The sequence below is a fragment of the Hypomesus nipponensis genome, chromosome 13, assembly GCF_054491055.1.
Source record: "Hypomesus nipponensis isolate SF chromosome 13, ASM5449105v1, whole genome shotgun sequence".
In the NCBI taxonomy this organism is placed as follows: domain Eukaryota; kingdom Metazoa; phylum Chordata; class Actinopteri; order Osmeriformes; family Osmeridae; genus Hypomesus; species Hypomesus nipponensis.
The window spans coordinates 11,211,313-11,233,652 of NC_140373.1; the positions used below are offsets into that span (position 1 = coordinate 11,211,313).

The window sequence follows — 22,340 nt, forward strand, 5'->3', positions numbered from 1 at the left end:
TCTGGACAGAAAATAGCTTTAAATACAAAAGACAACCTCCAACAGACTACTGGCCTTGGTGTGTGTGTGTGACAAGATGTTTTCAGTCTCTTGTTCTCGGCCTTCAATTGCTTCGTTCAGTGGTCGAAGATGGAATTTGTTACCAGTCCAAAGTAAAAGGTCTCATGGGACCGGAACTTCCATTTATATTCAATCTGGAAGCCTCCACATGGTTAGCCAACTCAAATCCTTCTGGCAAAGTTAAGTAAATAAGGCTCAATAACAGACCTTGTTTGTATTCATAATATGGGTGGTATCCCGTGGAACATGCAGAGACTCTCTGGCTAATGTCAATCTCTAGAATCTCAAGTAGAATATGAAGATATGGCTTCCTTTCTACCCTACTCATAGTCGTCGTCCCCCCCACCCTCTCCCGTGTTGTGATGATAGCTTCCCAGCTCACAGACAATACTTGGGTCTCCCAGTGTCCTCAAACAACGTCCACGGGGCCGAGCGGGGCCCCCGTTACACGCGAATCTCATCGTCATCCTCGTCCATGAAGGAGAAGTCCCTGTCCTCCTCCCCCCGTGGCGAGCTGTACTTGGCGCTGTCCGTGTCCCCCTCCTGCAGGTGGTTGAGGGGCTTCTCGTCCAGGGCCGCGGAGCCGGAGCTGGACACGGAGCAGCTGTCGAGGTGCTGGTGGTGATGGAGGCTCCTGCTGCGCAGCTCGGGGGTGTAAGGGTCCGCCGGGGGCTTCTGCGGGTATGTGGCCCGAGGGGCCCTCGCCGGTGGCTGGTGCTGGTCCTCCGCGGGGGGGCTGAAGGGCGGGGAGCTGCGGCCCTCCTCGTAGCCCAGGTCGTCCTCCTCCCAAGCCTTCTTGTCCATGACGCCGAGGATGTCTCCCAGCATCGAGGGGCCCAGGTCGATGTGGAAGGACATGATGGACTCGGCGTGCTTCATGCCCCCGCCCCGCGGCACGGACGGGGGCAGGTCGGTCAGCTCGCCGAAGTTCCGCTCGTCGAATTCCATGTCCATGGTTGCCATAGCTGCGGCTCCGTTGACGGGCTTGCCGTCAGTCTCCGGGAGCTTCTTCAAGGGACTGGAGGACGCGCTCTTGGGAAGCCGATGTCCCCGGCCCGCGTCCTCCTCATTGAGGTAAGGCATAGAGATGGCGGACTTCACAAAGTTGGGCGAACCGCCGGGGGCCCCGAGCATGTTGCTCTCGTACTTGTCTCCTCTGTTCACCGACAGAGAGCGCTTGCTGCTCCTGAAGGTCCGGGACAGGATGCCTTGTTTGGGGCCGGGGGAATTTTGTTTGACTTCGGGTTCAGGTTTGGGAGCTTCCCCTGACCGGGTGCTGAGGAACGACGTGTCGCCGAAAGCGTCTCCTCCGCGGCCCACGTGCATGGTGTGGCGGAAGTCCCCCAAAGGAGCGCTGATCATCTCGGGTGTCAGGTCGACGCGTGAACGCCGCTTGGACTGGGAGGTGCTGGACACCAGCTGCTTCAGGATGGGCATGATGGCGACTGGCGCTGCTCAAATCCACCGGGAAAGAATTGGGTCAACGGTAAAAAAAAAAAAAAAAAAAAAGACACACCAGCGGATTTGAAGAAGTTCAACCTGAAAGCGTTGAGGGATGTGGTCAAGGCAGCTTTATGTCCAGGTGTCTGAAGAAACAGCCATTGTGGTCCTTTGAAACAGAGGTATTGATATCTGGGTCCAGGTGGTTCCCCAACTAACCTAGAGAGAGGGGGAAAAAAAAACATAACCAATTAAATTCACAAGAATTAGGTGGACCGACTGATACTCGAGCTTGGCAGGCGACCTGGAAACTAACAACACGAAACACAGAGGGCCTTTCTCTTGTGGCATTTTATTCCTTTGGAGCAGGACCAAACTGCTCTAAAAGGCCAAAGGACTTCAAACAGTTTTTAAAAACGTTGCTGCCTGGGTACAGGGCACAAGTACAAGACTTTGCTCCCAATCACTTTTTTCCAGCCGAGATGCAGCATCGAGTGTGGAAACATTTGTCACCGGGGCTTTGAAATGAAGACGCACTTGAGTGGCTCCCAATGGAGGCACTAGCAGCACAAACGTACTGAGGTCTTGAAGTGTGTTATGTAAGAGGGAAAAAAGGTTTTCTCAGAGAGGGGGTGGAGAAAGCACCGTTCATATGTCACTGAACCGCCTAACCTGCCTTTGCTTAGACTTCTGTACTTTTTACTCAGCCCTTTTGTTCACAATAATACCTCCCCAGACGTCTTGAGATGGTTGTCAAAAGGATACGTAAATGTGAAAATAAGCTTCCATTTTGGGGAGGCTGACTGTACAGCCTGTAGACGTCAGTTCCCTTTGGGCCCAAGCCTGTTACATAAGCAGGGTCACAGGATACCCGGGGCGCAGGCAGCACCAGCTGCCAGGAATCAAATAATATATACATATATGTATATATATATATATTTCTTTTTTTTGAATGAGAAGGAACTTCATTTCTTCAGCTATGAACACACTGTAGTATCCAGCCTTTTCATTCTGATAGAACCCCACAGCTATCAGAAGATCCATTGACTAGTGGCTCAGTGATGTTAGAAGAATCTCCTCACCCCCCCCCCCCCCCCCCCAGCAAAACATCTTATATCCATTCCATTCGCACAGATGGCTGAGAATGACTTGCCTTACAATCCAGAGAGCAGGATGATTTGTAATCACAGCCCTGGGGTTGTGTTAAAAGTCATGGGGGACATGTATAACTTTACAGGAATATGTTTTACAGCAGAGGTGTTCTTGATTATTTTACACTTTGATCTACATTTGACTCAATAAGATGGTGACATGGATCCTTTCAAGAGGAGTGTCCAATGACACGGACCCAATCTGTCCACAGGTCACCATTGACCCCCCCCCCACACTTTGCTCTGAAATACAATCTCAAAACTGCATGCTCTGGAGAAATCCCCGAGAAAATCGCTGCTCCTTCAGTACTACGGCCGTGAGAGGATGACATCAGCGATATCAATTGTAACCGCCAGACGTTATCCCATCATTTGTCTCGTGTTTTCGGGCGTGGGCCAGAGCCCTCACTCAAGGTTATGTGCGTGCCCTCTCGCATGAATGGGGCTTCAGGCAACAATATCCAAAAGAAAACGTCACCCGCGAAAACATTTGCATCTCCAGCAAACAAGAGGCCATTCAACACTGCCAGGCAACTGTAGCACTCGGGCAGAACAGAGGGGGTTTTGATAGACGATAAGCTAACCCAGTTTTTTTGTCTCCTTTTCAAAGGACGGAACGTCCCTGTGGAGAATTCAATTCTCTTGTCTTGCTGAGTGTGGTGGTTTAACCTCTTTATTGAATAACCTCCTACGAGCCCTTGCTTAGTGCATACAGGCTGTGGGAGAGTGGGGGATGGCCTGCCCCCTCAACAAAAAATCCTCAACAATACAAAACAGAGACAACGCAAATCAGGCAGGGCAATTTAGAGGGACTGGAAGCACTTCAGGAGCGTAACAACTTTATATGGACTACCCTCGTTTATACTTCTTGGCATGAGAACTCGACCACTGTGGAAAGTGTGAGTTTGGACCAAGACCAAGCAACTGCTGGAGAATTAAGTGATTCAAGCATCGGTCAAACAACGTGCATTGTGTGTTATACTGTGGGCAAGGACGTCTGACGCTGTTGCATTAAGGCATGCTAATCTATCATTAGCTATTATTAACCTGGCAGGTTATTACACAACTCCACCAGCATGGTATTATAATGCATGGTCGACACAGTCTGGCCTACTCTCTATCTACAAGCTTAGTTTCAGTGACAATGTGCAGCCTGTGTCTTTGGTTAGCCTCCCCCTCCAGTTTAACGTGACAAAGGCCTGCCCCTGCAGGCATTTTCTTTCACAAATTGTTTGCCAATTATAGACAAACACCAATGTTTCAAATATCAAAACAGCAGAGGGTGTTTAAGCCCAATCCAAAAATGTAGGCACCTCTGGGTTTTAACTTACCTGGTACAGACCAGCTGGGTCAGGGGAAGCAGCCAAAGAAACTTGGCAACCTTGACCCAAAACATAGCGCCCTGCCCATCCAGGCTACTCCTGTGACCTGCCCTTTGCTGTCCATGTCTCCATGGTGACTTTAGACCACACTGCCCAGCCAACTTCCTGTGTGTAAGCTGCCTTCCTCCCAGGCAGAGTGAGGTCACCTTTTCACAAACGGATTAACTCTCCCGGCCCGGCCTCTCAGAACGGTGACTCCTTCTCTCCATGGCCACAGGCCACATGCAGTGGGATGGGGACAATGCCGCATTACAATTGGTACAGGAGGAATACTTTTGATGTGACACACCACGAGAAGACATTCACTCTGAAGGAGAAAAGCTCCCAGTGTGTGCTCAAATTTCAAAAGGCTCCAAACTCACACCTTGGCTCCTTTCGGGGAAATGGCCCATGCTAGTCACTCAAGGGGCCCAGTGATGGCTGGGGGATATTGCCTTACCCCCTGATGCTGCCGAAGATCTCATTAGCGTGTACGTGACAAAGGGGGGAAGAGAGGCCTGCAGGCAAGGCTGTCATATTCAATTCCACCCATTCATTGCACTTCTACATACATTAAGAATAGGCCATATGAAGCACAGTAGACATTCCACAGTCCCGAACAGCATTCCAAACAAACCGGCCTCAAACTGTCACTGTTTTCGTTCGGACCAGGGGACATTGAACTGCAGGGTTTATGTTGAGCACCATTTGACTTTAGTGCAAGGTCTAGACAGCTAGAAAAATAGTAAATCAAAGCCGGGTCCTTTTCTCTGACATTCACGCCATGCTGGGGTAGCAGTGGTGGTCACTGGGGAATCCACTCAGCCAAAAGTAGGGTCCATAATACGGTTGACACACTGGGCTCAGTACACAGCTGGGGGCTACATTCCATCTGAGCTCACTTTCACAAGCTCAGAACTGGACAGGCGAGTGGGCGGGCTAGTTATTTAGCTATACATCCTGTAACCAACAGTCAAACTCCAGACAGAAACACAAACGTGTTTGAAACAATCCAGATTCAATAAAATGGCATTTTGTGCAGGATAAGAACAAGTGTAAGCAGTAAATGTTTGGGTTAAAGCTTAGTTTGAATGCATCCATCAACGACACCTTATGCAATACAGCACTCAGAGCGTCACACTACATTAGAAAAAGGAACAACAAGCGCCATGAATGATTAACAGCAGTTCCAATGTCGCCATCCAGCTCCAACACACACAAGATGACATCACTAGCATCCCCGCTAACTTTCGCTCTTGCAGCTAATCCCCTGGAAGTCCCACAATCCTCCATGGTTCCATGCAGACAACCCCTCGCCACTCTAGCGGATGCACACCCATAAGGGGCTTAAGTGATGTCATCCGTGCTGCCTGCAGCCTCTATCCTCCTCACATCTGGACCACCTCAGAGATCAACAAGGACCCACCACAAGCGTTTTGCAGTTTTATTTTAAGGACATTTTTAATTTTTTACAGAACGACACGAGGACCATTACTTATTCACTAAGTCGGAAGCTAGGGACCTGACGTTAATGTGGATAGGCACTGTTACACAACAGCAGAGTTAGCTACTATATAAACCTCCTGGTTTGCTATGAATTCTGACTTACATTATTCACTGCATTCCACTTAGATTAGGAATGTGTTCCTATCTGAGATGAGGATTACATTTAGCAGATTTTTATTTGCCCTGACTTGTTAATTTCCTTGTCTGTTAACAGCCAGCATCAACATCCCACAGACACCTCAGGAAAAGACATAGATACAGAGGTGCTAACAATGTCAATGTGGAAGAAACAGCTCCGCCAACAGAGCTTCTAACCCTAACCTTTAATGGTGCTCATGATTTACCACTCCGTAATCGATGGGCCTTAGAAGTTACACAGGTTTCTCAGAAAGACTCCGAAACTACGTGTGACCGGACCAGTCTGCACAGTCCCTGCAGATAAGGTCAAACCGCTATCTTGAGCTTGGGTCTTTCCACTAAGCACATTCGATCAGGCCAGTCCTTTAGCTAGCTAGCCCCGTGTACAGTAGGAGAGCTAGCGTAGCTGAGGGGCCCCTTGAGTGAAACCAAGCCTGCAGTCCTGTAAGTGACACCTCAGTGTCAGCTCACTAGCCTGGGCCGCTAACGTGTTTACCCAACCTCTGCTAAGCACCTAGCACACAACATATCTCTCCGGGCCTCTGGCTAAAACATTTCCACTGTGTGCTTTACAAGTTAGTCCACAAGTTGTAGTCGGAATCACGTCTACGACATCACATGTGCGGTGCAACAATGGTCATGTAAACATGTTATTCCTACCAGTCGTACGCCCCGACCTTTGCGTTGGTGTGACAAAGTAAATATACCTCATATTAAATACATAAACCTCTGTTCCGCTGAAATTGCTACCTGTCAGTTCAACTTGTTCTACCTGTTTGTCCTCATGTCTGACTACGACCAGAGGATGAGCCTCTTGATCCAATGGTCTACGGCGGAGGAAGTAAAGAAAGAGGAGAGGCGGGAAAAACTGAAATGGAGGTAGAGGGAGAAGGACTCCTTGTTGTCAGTGTCCTCTGGACCCAACTAGAACGATCAGGGGAAATCCACTAACCAAGTTTTGTAAAAGATGTGAAAGCAAAAACCTGTTGTTGGGACATGTTGGGACATGTATGTTGTCTGTTCTGACCCTAAATAACTTTTAAAAAAACAGACAGCAATCTCAAAAGGTCAACACCGTGTGAGGTCAGCTGAAACACAGTACCTCCTATACCGTGGGTTCTAACGGAGGCCATTGGGGAGGGGGGGGCGGTGCTGTCATTCCTCCTTGGGAGAATCGAGTCTGTGTGGGCTATCACACTGCCAGCCAAGAGGCTGGCAGTGTGATGGCCTTGGCCTGCTGACTAAGGGAAATATCATGCCAGGTTGTGTGTGTGTGTGTGTGTGTGTGTGTGTGTGTGGGGGGGGTGTTTCTCGACACATGTAACCCTACCTATAGGACCCCAATAGAAACACCGAAAAAACAGCTCAGGGGGGATAAAGGAGATGATGCTCAACAAGACTAAATAAACCCAGCGTGCCACAACCAGCCAAGACGATGTGTGGGATCACACTGCAAAGCCCTCATACACACCCCTCCAAAACACAAACATTCCAACCCATTACCACACGCACAACCTGCCATCCATTTCCCATGTCATGGTCCACAGAGCGCTGGTTTGTTGTTCAACACCCTGTTATCATGTTGAGGTTAAGCTATCCGTTCGCCGTTGACCTCACTTGGAACATTTCAACATGTCGACCGCGTGACTTCCCTGAGGGATGTTTTGAATCTTTTTTTGTTGTGCTTTCATCCCACCAATCGGTCAGCACAGCAGTGCTGTGTGTGCCATCGTCTCCGGAGTCTCCGGGCTGGCCTGTGAGTCGGCGTTACCCCGCGTGGTGGAGTCCTGGGCGGGCGGCCATGCTGTGCCACTCGCAGGACGGAGGAGACCGATGTCAGCGAAGCAGCAAATCAAGAGGATGATTAACATGTTTCAACCTTGTCAAAATTCTCCCTTGCCTCCTCCTCCTCCCCCCACCCCGCCTCCCACGTATCTGAATAATGGCCTGTGTAAGAATGTCACAGCCTCTCATTCCTCTCTCCAAGGACTCAACCACACACACACACACACACACACAGAGCTGGAGGGTAGCCAGTATGGGAGGCCCACAGCCCTACCCTTGTGGAGCAACATCAACACAGGAACTTTTTTTTCCTCCAAAGGGTAGACAGATGGAGCCACTGAAGAGAAAAACGCCCTCATGGAGGGGGTGGGGAGGGCATCGCTCTGGTCTCCCTCCCCAGAACGGCGTGCCAACACACCGAACACAGGCGGCAGCCTTTCTCTCCCAGCCATCCTGGAGCAAACCCCCAAATGTCATTACCGATGCAGAGATACCATAGATAGAGGCTGTGTTTGTCACTGATTAATCAACGAACCCCTCCTTTCCTGTGTCCCGATGGCCAGCGTTGGGGCCAGGCAGAACTGAAGCCAGGAGGCTGCAAGCCTAGCAGCTGCTCTCTAGTAGAAACAGCCAGGACCAAACGGCCCATTACGGAACAGATGCTCCCTGCTGTAAACACGGACGTGTTCCTCTCATGTAATTGGCCAGCGCAGGGCCACCAGGACAATGTCCCAATGACTCCAACCCCAGGTGTGCTGGGCAACCCTAATAATGCTCCAAAATGCCCTACGCCCCCCTCTCACCCAAAAAAGGGCGGTCCATGCATAGTATGCTTAGCCATTGGCTCTGCCAGGGGCACCACAGAACGAGTGGGCCCTGGATCCCCCCCCCAAAAAAGTGCCAAATCACCAGAAAGACAAGCAGAGGCTGATACCAGTGAAGCACAGGCTAGCGTCAGTTCAGCCAGCACAGCAGCTACTGCTGATAACCACACAAATAAACAGACCCCCTTAAACACACACACACACACACACACACCACCTGGGACCCCACAAAGAAACCAGTACAGTGATATAGGCGGGAGGTCTTTCAGTGTGAGTGAAAGATAAGTGGGCTCTCTGCTTTGTGTTGACTTTTCAACAGTTCCTCGTCCTTTTATCAGTAGCCCCCCACTGTACCATAACACACCAGCTCAAACGGACCACAAGGAGATGGGACGGGGGACGGGGGTGACGGGGGCTTCTGAGCTTCCCTCAAACACACCAGATGAAAACATAAAACCCCATGGTGTTAGCTTTTAACAACACCAACAGTAGTCCACACAAGCCTTGGGCCATGAGTAAAAGGCCTCACAGGGAGCGCTCGCACACCCACACACAATCACATCTCCACTTGAGCCAGCGTTGACAGTCTGGTTGACAACCAGTTGGCACAGAGGAAATCCCATTGGAGGAAAATATGTCCTACATAGCCAGCCCTGTAACATGCATCATTTGCGTACTTAAACCTCTGCTAAATTTACCGGCATGGGGTTTTGTAACATCTGGCTGTGTGTGTGTGTGTGTGTGTTTGTAAGAAATACGTCAGAAATTCCCTATCCAGCCCCATCAGGTAGGTATGAGTTTCAGCAGCTCATCTCCAGCTGGAGGGGAGACCGGTGGTTCACCAAGCCCAGAGACAGGCATGAATGGGAGGGGTCGTTTGGTGGTGAGGGGAGGGTTCTGCGGTAACCGGATACAAGCAACATCTCAGAGTGGCTTGTGGCGTTGGTCCAGCTGGGCCAGACCGCTGTACTGCAGAGTCATCATGGCGAGGCTTTGGGTGACCCCTTCAGTTGGTGAGACCACTATGCCACAAAATCTTGGGTCAAAGAATCTCAAGGTCGACTGTGTGTTTTATGACCACTTTCGACAGTGCCATCAATAGCTGTAGCACCGCGTCCCTGAAGCAAAAGTAACTGCTTGACAATTCCTACCAACAGGAATTCAGAACAACACAATAACACACTGTCCTTTATTAAAACGATGGATGCAGAATTTACCAGGATCAGAAGGCAGGTCTTTGTGCGATTTATCTAGGCCTCCAACTTCAGAATGCCGTTTAGCTCCACCCATCCATCTTAGTTAGTTTCCGTCTAACTCTTGTCTGGCTACTTGTGTTTGTTCTAGTTTGTACTACTATTTCCTGGAAATCATCAAGGGTTTATGTTTGACAATATTTTCTCTCCAGCAGCCTCAGTAGCCTGGCTGTTTGCATGTGTGGATCAGAATCTCTCTGTGTGTTATTTATTTAGCCTTAAAGCTATTGGCCGTACATTTCTTTTGCTTCTGTAACAGTCCAACTTCCCTCTGGGAGGTCAATCCAATTTGTGTATGCCAACTGTTCATGTGGGCGTGTACTTGGGGCAATAAGCGCAAAGTCCATCAACGGCTTGTCACGCCTAGCTTTCCATATTACTGCCGTGCAGGTGGAGGGTCAGGGGTCCTGGGAGGATGCGAGTCAAGTTCCTGAGACACGCTTCCCACCACGGAGACTGGGTCTCATACCTCACGAGCACACACACCCGGCCTGAGCCCCGAGGCACCGGAACTGAACAACCAACAAAGTCACGGTGACTTAAACCACAATGGACCAAAATCCACGCAAAACAAAGCAATGCAAGGTGTAGTAGAAGCAAGAGGCCAAGCCCTAGCATCACACCCATGGAGCACAAAATGACACACACACACACCCTCTGTCTCACCGCACACACACATGCACACAGGGGGTTCAACCATCTCCTGAGAACTTTGGTGACACCCCTTGACTCACACAGGAGCCAATGAGCTCCCACGACACCAAGCCAGGCCAGGCCAGGCCAGGCCAGCGAAGACGAAGCGATGACACGAGATTGGAATCTATCAAAAGAGCTGAGTCACAGGCTGGTCCTGCGACTAGAAGCAGAGCTGGATAGATGGCTTTGCTAGGAGGCTGTGCATTCCTCCTTTGTCTCCCAAGCAGTAGAACGCTCGGGGGAGACCACCTGTTTCTGGGACCGTGCAGAGGGGGGTGGGGGGGAGAACAATGGCACTTGCTGAGCTGTGAACAGGCCAGTGCCACGCTGTGATAGACCAGCTGTACTCTACCGGTCAAGAGGGTTTCCAATACATATGGCTCGGTCAGTGTCTAGCCTTCACAGATTGCGCGACCAACCAACCGGCCGGCTAGGCCCAGTCAAAGCAGAGGCTGGGGAGGCGATTTAATGCCATTAGTTAATGCTTAACCACACTGAACACAGGAGGCCTGCATTGAAGCAGTCACAGATGAGAGAGCTCACTGAGGGACAATTACACTTGGGAATCTAATAGCGCTCTACAACAAAGACTGCCAGACCAGTGCGTCCCAGCATCCATTCAGTCATAGAACCCTCTAGATCTCTTCTGAATCCATCTGGGTACCAAGGAGCAGACTATGGACCGGTTCCCTCTACGGACTGGATACAAGCCGCAAGTCGCAACAGGAGACCGTGGCTGTTAGTATATATCCTTAAACAGAACTCAGTCGCCAAGATTTCTCAAGAGCGTGGTTGAGGCTGTGCCACTTGACTCCACCCTATCTGCTTGAGTCCAGGCCACAGAGATGACACACACTCCAAAACATGTTTGGAAGGTCACGAGTCAGCTGTGTAGAGGTTCCAGATTCCATGAACAGGACAGGTGTGTCAAGACGATGGCTGACAGACAGATGAAACAGTGTCTATTTGTGACAGCCACAACCTGATGAAACGGACGGGGAATGCGAGACTCACCCTGACTCGACTCCCTGTTGGCCATATTTACGGTGGTTCTTTTGAGCTCAGACAGGATGACGAGGTCTTATCCGAACTGGTTTCAAAGACTTCAACAACAATGCCTTGTCTTCTAATAACAAAGGAGGGTGTGAGTCAAATGTTTTGAACATGAATTACAGGTTTAATTAAGGGAGGTTTACATTTAATTGGTAATGACACCCAAATGTGAACAATTTGTACATCCAGCCAGCAGATGACAATCACTGTTAGAAACAGTCTCTTAACCTGATACTGGTAAAATACTTGTCAAACCAGTTACAGTATGTTGACACTGATAGTATGGATGTGCGGTGTACAGTATCAGGTTCAGATAGGAGCTAACCTCTGAATAGGGAGCAGGCCCTGGGGGAAGATTCTGGGCCTCAGAGCCCAAACCTGGTCTACAAGGAGTTATGTGATGGGGAGTGGAGCGGCATAGTGATGATAGGACATAGGACAGGGTTAAGTTTCAGAAAGCTTAACGTGAGAATCACAAGCAGAAACCTAAGCACCTTCAAAACATTCCGCTTCTCAAGTCAAGTTTGAGAGGGCGGCAAAGACAAAGGACATGATTCTAACTCAGTTTTGCTTTCCCATGTAAAATGGGTACAGCAAATCCTAAGCATGAAGTTTTCTAAAGTACAAAAGCATCTGTGTTTCCCTTTCGGGAAAGGAGGTTCCTGTAATTGTCCCGGACACAATATCCCTCCTCTGAGACCTTACCGTGACACTCAATATGATTCAACATCAACAGGAGAGAAAGTGAGACATCTTCCGACCAGACAAACCCTGAATACCACTCCCAAGAACTCACAAAGTTACGGCCTGTATACCCTGAATTTACAAAGATTCAATTGGTGAAATTGCATAAAAGTTTATTACAAGTTAAATGACATTATATTGGAATTTGGGCCTTTTCACCCGTTGACAACAAGGCCAGTTTGGGATTGTTGTTTTAAAGCACCATGTGGATAAATGCATCTTGTGTGAACTTTGACCTGGGGCTTAGGGTGAGGGTGGAAACATTGCCCCTAACCCTATAAACAATTCACCTTTCTCACGTTCTGTTCTGGAGGTAGCTTTGAGTGTGAGAATCGCTAGACTTATAAGTAATAAGATTGCTGATGGGGATATAAATAAAATGGTGTGTGCTCAATGTTACTACTCAAGGTTCTCGACATAGCTAACCGTGTCAAATGGAGAGGTCATGGAACTGTTATGGCTAGCTTCTCTAGTGTAATGTAACTGTTGTAGCCGGCCCTCTCAGGGCTCTGCATGTCAAATCTCTCTCCAATCATAACAGCATTCTCCCATAGAGTCTACATGAAGCTAACTCCAGCCATTTGTATTGGTATTTCCTGGAGCAAGTGGGAACTGACAGACTCATGTTGCCATGAACGCAAAACCCACACACACATGCAATACGCATCTAAAGTCACGTCTGAAAAACAACACAATAACAGTGAAGTAAATCTTGAACTCATTCTGGAATTACCGGGGGAGTTCTTTTTTTTGGGGTAACTCATCTAAACAATCGGACAGTAGAAAATCTCCAGGGGTCGGTAGTTTGATGAGAACCAGCCCCGCGGATCTGTCTGAAGCCTCCCTTACAACCCCCCCAACCCTCCCTCACAACCCCCCCAACCCTCCCTCACAACCCCCCCAACCCTCCCTCACAACCCCCCCATCCTCCTCCCCAGCAGCCCCCAGGGATATGACCTAGCGCTGGGCATCTGGCCAGATCCTCAACTGTGCAGACAGGAGCCCGGGTCCTGGACAGCTTGCTGACCAGGAGCATGTGAGGAGAGCAAGGGGAGGCAGATATGAACGGTAGGATGGGACGGTTGTCGATGTCAGTGTCTCCTCTCTGAGGAGATCCCTCTGGTCTACTCGAGAGTGGTTCAGGATGGGCCTACCTGGGGATGAGTCTTTAGAGAACCAATCTGACCGACTGTCTGTTTTATGTCTACCTACCCATCTGTCTGTCTGTCTGTCTGGATGGCTGTCTTTCCAAAAGCACTAGCAGCAGTGTCTCTGTTCTCCAGGGAGACCAGGTGGTCCTGGGGTAAATGTTGTCTAGAAAATGCCATGTGCTGACCTTAAGGGTTTACTATTGGACATACAGACACAACCAATCACACAGCTTCTTACCCAGGCAGAGCTCTGTAGTGCCAGAGGGCAAAGGTCCAGGGCTGTCTGCAAGCTGAGACAAAGCCCAGCTCGTTTTTCAATATGTCGACACACTTAAGAATAACGGTGTAACAACAAGGCAGGCTTGATTGTTTGACTCACCATGGGAAGAGAAATATGCTGCGAAAGGTGGCCAATGTTTTTTAATTTGGAATAAAGCTGCTCAGTGCCCTCTGTGCTGTGGAGGTCACAGAGCAGAAGCCATATTATTCCACCCAGTTATTGGACCAATGAACATCATTCAACTGATCTGGTACAGTGACAACAAGAGAAAAAGAAAGTGAGAGACAGACAGAGAGAGAGAGACAACGAGAGAAAAAGAAAGTGAGAGACAGAGAGAGAGACAGAGACAGAGTCAGAGAGACAGAGTCAGAGAGACAGAGTCAGAGAGACAGAGACAGAGACAGAGACAGAGACAGAAACAGAGACAGAGACAGAGAGAGTGTAAAAGCATTGCTTTCGATTAGAAACTAAATGTTAATGCAACCAAGTGTCTGATGTGTTTAGCTTTCGGTAAATAGTCAATCATGCTGAATGCCTTTAATCTTTGCTTACTTTCCCATCTTGGGGTATTGTTATGTAACACCGTCACTGCCATGCTCAAGTCCATCTGCCTCACTCAGATTTAGCCCAGTAAGACTCAACTGGCCATGTGGCCCACTGATCTCATTCTGTGGCTATGTGATAGGTCAAGAAAAAAAAAAATAGAATCATTTAGAACCTTGACAAACAATAAAACAAGCTGGTCTGGACCTTAGGCTACAGTTATGCTGTTAAGACTAAAGCAAACGTTTTACTGTTGAGCTGTGATGAATAACAATGGGGGTATTTATCAAAGTAATTAATCGTAACATTAAAACACCACAGGGAAAGGTCAGAGAAGGTAACCTCCATGTGAAAGAGAACTGGCCACACAAGATTTCACTAAAACTAAAAACGGCCTGTAATCCACAGCTATATAGTCTGAAGGAAGATTTGCAACAAAAGCAATGCTGCTCCTACTAGTCACATACTTTCAGCTTCACTGAATGTAGTCGCAACAATAGAAGTAACAAAGAAGGTTGTGGGTCTTATCAAAACTGACAGTGTGAATAGTTTTCTTTTGGGGACTCTGAGAAGTCCCAAGTCTTCATCAGATAACTCCAACCAGAGGCGAGGTCACGGGGAACTCCTGAACAGCACAATGCACTGGAGCGCTCACACACGGAACAACCAAGTGAGCTAACTAGTCTGAAAGGCGCTGTGATTGTCCCCAAGAGTATTTGACATTCAAATTATATGCAGATGCTACTTTTCGCTGGAATACGCAACCTTGTACCATGACCAGCTTTTCTTACTCGGTAGGAAATTGGAAAACTGCCAATTCAAAATTCAAGGCAAACATATGCAGACGAACATAGATACAAAATACCCTGTATTGGAAATAAACTGACATCACTTCTCCCCGAGGTTCGCTTATAAATAAAAAGAGCGTTACCTTGGTTAAGTAGTAATCCTGTGCGGACCGTGAATTCTAATTACTGTAGCCAACAAGCAACGTGTATTGTATACAAAAAACAACTCTAATTTATCCGAAAAGGTAACGAATTTCCCACGCGGGTCGGTTCTTGATCCGTTGATGTCACATACGTCCGTCAAGTTGAAAGCGCGGTGGCTCACACAACTATGACCAGGCAGCTCGTCCGCTCCGTTCCCTTGTCTCATAGATCACCACCCCCTGGCGCGTCTTAAAGGGCCAGTACACAAATTGAATCAGAATCAGAAGGGATTTTATTCGTCATGAATGTTTGCAAAAACAAGGAATTTACTTTGTCAGGAAGGTGCATACATTAAACATATAGGAATCTTTAAACTTAAATATGTGGTCTAACTATACGAAAGGAGCAAAGTCTAGCTAATACTAAGGGAATTTAGAATAAATTCTCTGCCGGAGGGGAGTAGCTGGAACAGGGAGTGTCCAGGGTGGGAGGGGTCGGCGACAATCTTCCTCGCTCGCCTCAGGGACCTCGAGGCAGATTGCAGCCGATCACCTTCTCCACAGTGCGGATGATACGCTGCAGTCTGCTCTTGTCCTTGGCAGTGGCAGCAGCGTACCAGATGGAGATGGAGGAGGTGAGGATGGACTCAATGATGGCTGTGTAGAAGTGCACCATTATTGTCTTTGGCAGGTTGAATTTCTTCAGCTGCCGTAGGAAGTACATCCTCTGTTGTGCTTTTTTGGTGACGGAGCTGATGTTCAGTTCCCACTTGAGGTCCTGGGAGAGGATGGTGCCCAGGAAGTGGAAGGACTCCACATTGCTGACTGGGGAGTCACTCAGGGTGATGAGGGTGAGAGGGGCTGTGTTCTTCCCGAAGTCCACAACTATCCCCACTGTCTTAAGAGTATTGAGCTCTAAGTTGTTCTGGCTACACCAGGTCACCAGGTTGTCAGCTTCCCACCTGTAGTCAGACTCATCCCCGTCAGAGATGAGCCCAATTAGGGTGGTGTCATCCGCAAACTTCAAGAGTTTGACAGACGGATGGCTCGAGGTGCAGCTGTTGGTGTACAGGGAGAAGAGCAGAGGAGAAAGGACGCAGCCCTGAGGAGATCCGGTGCTGATGGACCGGGAGTCAGAGACTTGTGTTCCCAGCTTAACGCACTGCTTCCTGTCAGACAGGAAGTCTGTGATCCACCTGCAGGTGGAGTCGGGCACGTTCAGCTGGGAGAGCTTGTCCTGGAGCAGGGCGGGGATGATGGTGTTGAAGGCAGAGCTGAAGTCCACAAACAGGATCCTGGCGTAGGATGCTGAGGAGTCCAGATGCTGTAGGATGAAGTGGAGGGCCATGTCAACGCCATCATCTTCCAACCTGTTGGCTCTGTAGGCAAACTGCAGTGGGTCCAGGAAGGGGTCTGTGATGGATTTGAGGTGTGCCAGCCCAAGGCTTACCACAGAGGTCAGGGCGACGAGTCTGTAGTGATTAAGTCCTGTTGGCCTTGGCTTTTGGGGCACAGGGATGATGGTGGAGGACTTGAAACAGGCTGGCACATGGCATGTCTTCAGGGAGGTGTTAAAGATGTTGGTAAACACAGGAGACAGCTGGTCAGCGCAGTGCTTGAGGATGGCAGGAGAGACAGAGTCCGGCCCAGCTGCTTTACGGGGGTTCTGCCTCTTGAAAAGTCTGTTAACTTCACCCTCCTGAATGGAGAGAGTCATCAATGTAGAGTGGGAGAGGGGGGAGGCCTCATGGTTGGGAAGGGGTTGTTCAGGACTGTCCAATTGTCTTTCAAATCTGCAGTAGAACTTCTTTAGGTCGTTGGCCAGACGGGAGTCGTTGGTGGAGTTGGGGACTCTGGGCTTGTAGTTGGTGATCTGCCTGAGCCCCCTCCAGACAGAAGCAAAGTCGTTAGCTGAGAACTGACACTTCAGTTTTTCAGAGTACAGTCGTTTAGCCTCTCTCAACGCCTTGCTAAACCTGTTCTTTGACTCCTTGAATCTGCCTCTATCCCCACTGCTAAAATCTTCCTCCTTCTCTGACCTCAACCTTCTGAGCTCTGCTGAGAACCAGGGCTTTGTCGTTGTTGAAGCTCACCCTGGTGCGTGTTGGTATACAGCAGTCCTCACAGAAGCTGATGCATGATGACACAGCCTCAGTTTATCAGAGTTCATCCAGACAGTTGGTAGCAGTCGTGAACATATCCCAGTCAGTGCAGTCCAAGCATGCCCGCAGATCCTCCATAGCCTCACAGGTCCACTGTTTTGATGTCCTCACAACAGGTTTACAGAGCTTTAATTTCTGCCTGTATGCAGGAATCAGATGGACCATGATATGGTCAGAGTGGCCCAGTGCTGCACGAGGGACGGCATGGTAGGCTCTACTGACTGTAGTGTGGCAGTGATCCAGAGTGTTCTCTTCTCTGGTAGGGCATTTGATGAATTGTCTGTGTTTAGGGAGTTCGTGGCTGAGATTACCTTTGTTAAAGTCGCCAAGTACGATAACAAGGGAATCCGGGTTTGCTCGCTCCACACTCAGAATCTGGTCAGCGAGTTTTCGCTGGACCATACACCCTTCTTTTTGGGAAGCACAAATCCCTTGCCAAATCAAATCCTGTTTTACATTTATCTCAAATGCAGAGCAGATAAAAAAGACATTGGTTTCCTTGATTTTCAATTTTTATTTAAAAAGTAGCTACGCCTTGGTGTAATCAGGTCGTCTCCATTTTATGCCCAGAGCCTTTGAAGCATCAGAGCACCTTCGATTTTCACAGTCTACTAAAGTATACGTTTGATCACACAGAACACACCCATGAGATTATACACTCGATACATAACATAATGTCCTAGTATGTCGGTCTTCCTAAGGCCTGGAAATGTACCACTGTGACTGAAGTATACGTCCATCACAAGAATCATTGTAAGCATATCAATCTTCTATTATTTTCCCACTTGATAATATATAACGTCTGTCAGTCTACTATGCAATTTTAGTCGTCAGTTTACATCCAAAAATACATATATTCCATCTTTCAACAATCTGGATTCAATCATATTTGATTTAGATCCTTCAGTGGTCCTCTTTAGATTGAAAGTTGACATGAAGCATTGTATCCTATAAAAAGATTTATGAATGGGGCCAGACAGGACAGCACTTGTATCTTATGTAACCCTAACCCTATTTATAATGGTAAATTATATGATGCACTTTTAGGTGGACCCATCTCCTTTTTATCCAAACTCAGATTAGCGGAAAGGAATCAATAATGTGTAGTTTGCCTATGGACCAGAAATACCATAATATCCGAAGACATTTTTCTAATTTTCTGAATGCTTAATATTGTTCTAGGCCAAAGCATTGTATCTACGCAATAATTTGACACCCAAAAGCTGATACAAGCTCATCAAATAGCATTGTGTGGCATTTTAGTAATGACTGCAATGTGCTGCCTCAGATGTGACCTCATTCAAGGTGGGCTCCTCAGGGCCTGTGTGTAGATCTTGGGATCAGGACCTGTGGTTGTCCAGTCACATGGTGCTCAGGTGTGAACCCTGCCTCCTCTCAGGGGCCTCGTTGACGCCCGTCAGTCTGTAATCCGCCCACCTGACTGGCTCACCAGGGGACTGCACGTTCTCTAACGGCCCAATTAGCGCCCCCCAGAACTTTATGAGCGTTTCTTGAAGTTTCGGGTCCTTCAGAACTTCAATGAAAAGGCTGCTCGATAACAAAGCTTTGATGCTACAGTACCCTGGGCCCCTAGCAGTCTGGATTACTTCCTTGTGGGCTTTTTATGTTATTTTATCACATAATCAAAGTGTCCTGGGTTGGGGACTATTGAAATAAGGATTTTGCTAGGAGGCCCCCAGATCAAGAGGACCACCTATCGACCAGATGGAGGCCTGAACGTGGCTTCTGATAGGCCGAGGAGGTAGGTGAAGCAGATGTGCTCCGATGGGCTCGGTTCCCTGCACCACATGTAGCAGATTTGAAAGCATGTTGCGAAGGAAGGCAGGAACCCACGATTCATTTGGCCGTCATTTGATGAACACAACCTCACTTTGCCCCGCCCTTGGCACACACAAACACACGCACGCCCTGGGTCTTTGAATCCCAATCCTTCCACGAGGGCGCCACATGAAATGGAAAATTGGCAAGGGAAAGGAGTCCAGGAACCAAAATGGTTCCCCATGACTAGACATCCCCAGACTAACATCTCCAGTATCACAAGCTCTTCCAAAAGTCATATCGCAACCCAAATTTAGCTCCATCCAGACTGGCACATCCGAATAAGCCTCTAAGCTACGCTCAATACGTCAGAAGCTACTCCTGCATTCAATGTTCGTGGACCCTCTCATTTATATGGAATACTAGTCCATGACCTCAGTCTTTCTATAATAATCCATCCTCCCGTAGCCAAGCCTTCCGCTCAAACCACCTCACACCAGCCGCTTCCTGAGCCCACCATCTAAACGAGCCAATTAAAACCCAGAGTTTCCAAGACCATTGAACTTCACCTTCTGTCAGCAGCATTTAATGTGTTTTCCAGACTGTCTCCGGCTCAACAAAGCATCAGACCTTTTTTTGTTGTTGACAGTCCCTTCTTTTAACCGAGACAGGCTCCACCCCTCGCTCTCCCCTATCCCGCGTCCCAGAGAGGGATGCTTTCAGAGGGACGGATTAGATCGGTGGAAGCCCCTTGCAATCTCGGCCCTGACCAATCCGGTGGCTTGTCTGTCTGGCACGTTACTAGGTTAGCTTCGGATCAGGGTGACCCTGATCCAATTAGGGATCTCACTCCATCTGACACCCGCTACAAACAGGGTTACAGTCAGTCTGGGTGTGACATGGAATGAGGTTAGGACAGTCCTGGTGTGAGATGAGTCCAGCTTTGGGTGGCTCTGTTCCTGAAGAACTCACAATTCCATATTTGGGTGTGCTACAGTATGCATGCATGTCTGTGGGCTGCAGAACTAGTTGCATTTGGAAAACAGGACAAACTGGTCTGTCAAGGGAGACAGTAACAGATGAGCTGATCAATGATTTCCTGTGCTGACAGTCTGCCATTGTTCCTCCAAGTTAGCTGCCTCAGGTCAATTTACTACAATTTGGCTATTGTGTTTATGCGTGGGGAAAATGAGTGAAGAATATAGAGGGATGGAGGGCAAATTGAAAGAGGAGTCATTATTTTCTTATTACAAGACAGACTCAGGAAATGTAATACCATAAAAGAAGCCCTTGACGTCAGTGGTGGGGGCTTGATGAGAAGAGGACTTTGACCAATTGACTGGCCAACCAGACTGACAACACTTGACTGTGGTCAAGGGAAGTGCTTCACAACACCACCAAGAGTGACTTATCTCTGACTGGGACGACGGCAGCCCTCACAAGGAAGGTTTGTGTGGAATTTGACATAAACCTTACCTCCTCATACAGGATATACTCCATACACACGCCCAGCCTTCATACATACTTTTCTCTTTTCAGTTTCCATCTACTTGAGGACATTTTTAATCTTCGGATCAACAAAGTAAATATGACAAAAACACAACAACAAAAAACAGTAGTATTCACATACCCAGCCATGACATCATTCAGTCACAGGACACCCATTGAAAAATAATTTATTTTGGAAATATACCGTGATCATATCCATTCATATTCAGCATGATAGGTTTTGCGTACAGTGAATTCACCCCACAGAGAAAAAAGCAGATGGTCATTTTAGAACTATGAAACACCACTGACTCTGTACTACGTGTTGCCTTTGGCGTGGGCAGAAGGGCAGAGACGACCCCGTCCTGGGCCAAGTGAGCACCAGCTGCCAGTCTCTTTGTATCCAGACACAGTGAATGCTCTGTAAAGCTTACACAGAAGAAGTGTAATCACACACACACACACACATACAGATACACACACACGCACGATAGTCTCATATTTGGGGAAGTGACACACAGTCACACCTGTGTTGCGTCCTTCCACTAATACTGATAACACGACGGGCGAGGCGAGGCAGTCCTGTGACATCATCTCTCGGCGACGGCTCAAAGCTGATGATATCATTGAAGCGAGATCCCCCCCCCCCAGATAACAGCTCCGGCAGAGAAGCAGTGATACCTCTGCCTGGTCCGAGGCCTCCCCATGGAGTCTTAGAAGCAGTGTCCGCAGAGGGGCGGGGCTGGGGGGGGGGGGGGAGAGGAGTCTTGTTCGCTACTGAAATACCCAACTGACCTCTCTTGGACCTCTCTTCAGCTCTGTGATGCGGCGGGGCGCGTGTGTGTGTGTCGTGACATCGCAGGGTCAAACTCTAAAAAGGTGGGTGTGCTGAGGGGCACTGGCTGACGGCTGTCGGGCCCGGGGGGGGGGATTCCCCCTCAGGCGGAGGGAGAACTCGGGTGTCAGCCGCGCGCAGCAGTACGTCGGGTCAGAGGTCGTGGATATACACGAGACTCGATAAGGCCTCTCAGATTCCGTGAGTGGCTTTCTGAGAAAGCTGGCAGACGATAACACCGATATGTTCACGTCGACGCAGTACATCTCCTGTTCCGGGGTTGCGCTCAAGGCACGTACGCTGCGTCCTTGGGATTGGACGAGCCCTGGCGCGTGTGTGCTCCCCGTGCTAAGGGTCGAGGCCCGTAGGTCAAAGGTGAGAGTGCGAACAAATCTTGGGGTCCTTCCCAACAAAATAGGTCCACGTGTCTACATATGGCGACACTGGCCTCAAAATGGTCGTCCTCATGTCTGACATTCATTGCTAAGTCTTCCTACCAATCGATTAATATCTCTTTTGTGTATCATATACATCCTTTCAACGATTGTCCATCACATGAACCATCAGCGTGTTGTCGTTCATCAAGGTTTTTTATCCAGACATGGTCCAAACGCCTTACTCTTCAATATTTTTTTCTCCATATAATCTGGTGACTTTTTACAGAACCTAAAATATTATTTTCTTTTTTTTCTTTCATGTGTGTGAAAAAGTATACAGTATCAACAAATAAACAGAGAAAAGAACTGATACCAAAAGAAAAACTCATGCAAGTTGCTCAAGCGGCAAAACAAACAGGAAAGCAAATATATGCAGTCACCATCTCACAAGCGGCCCCTCAGTTGAGGAGAGGAAACCAAGTTTAGGCTGGCACACGCACACAATAGGAAAAAGTATCACACCAATGTATTTTGTTGCTTTTGTGCCCTGTATGCAGAATACTCTTTGAACCCATCTTGTAAAAAACAAAAACAAAGTACAAATAAAGTAATTTAAAAGTAATGGTAAACACCTTTTCATGAGAAAAACATGATGACAAAAAAGAAGTGAATGTAGACCGGGCATGCTGTTGTGAGCACTGCAGTATTCTCTGTTGACACAGGCTTGGGGGAGGGGGGGGGGGGGGGGGCGGGGTCACCCAGGCAGGAGTCCCCCTCTTGGCG

The 22,340-nt window shown here is 48.5% G+C and overlaps 1 protein-coding gene across 1 annotated transcript; it reads right to left on the minus strand.

Annotated features, from left to right (window-relative positions):
• Positions 1-15,090, minus strand: cdc42ep4b (CDC42 effector protein (Rho GTPase binding) 4b). The gene is made up of 2 exons (XM_084671054.1): positions 14,917-15,090; positions 1-1,719 (listed from the first exon to the last, which is right to left on the minus strand). Exon 2 carries the CDS (start codon positions 1,495-1,497, stop codon positions 505-507), a length of 993 nt encoding a protein of 330 aa, XP_084527180.1. The 5' UTR covers positions 1,498-1,719; positions 14,917-15,090; the 3' UTR covers positions 1-504.
• Positions 15,091-22,340: the final 7,250 nt, after the last annotated feature.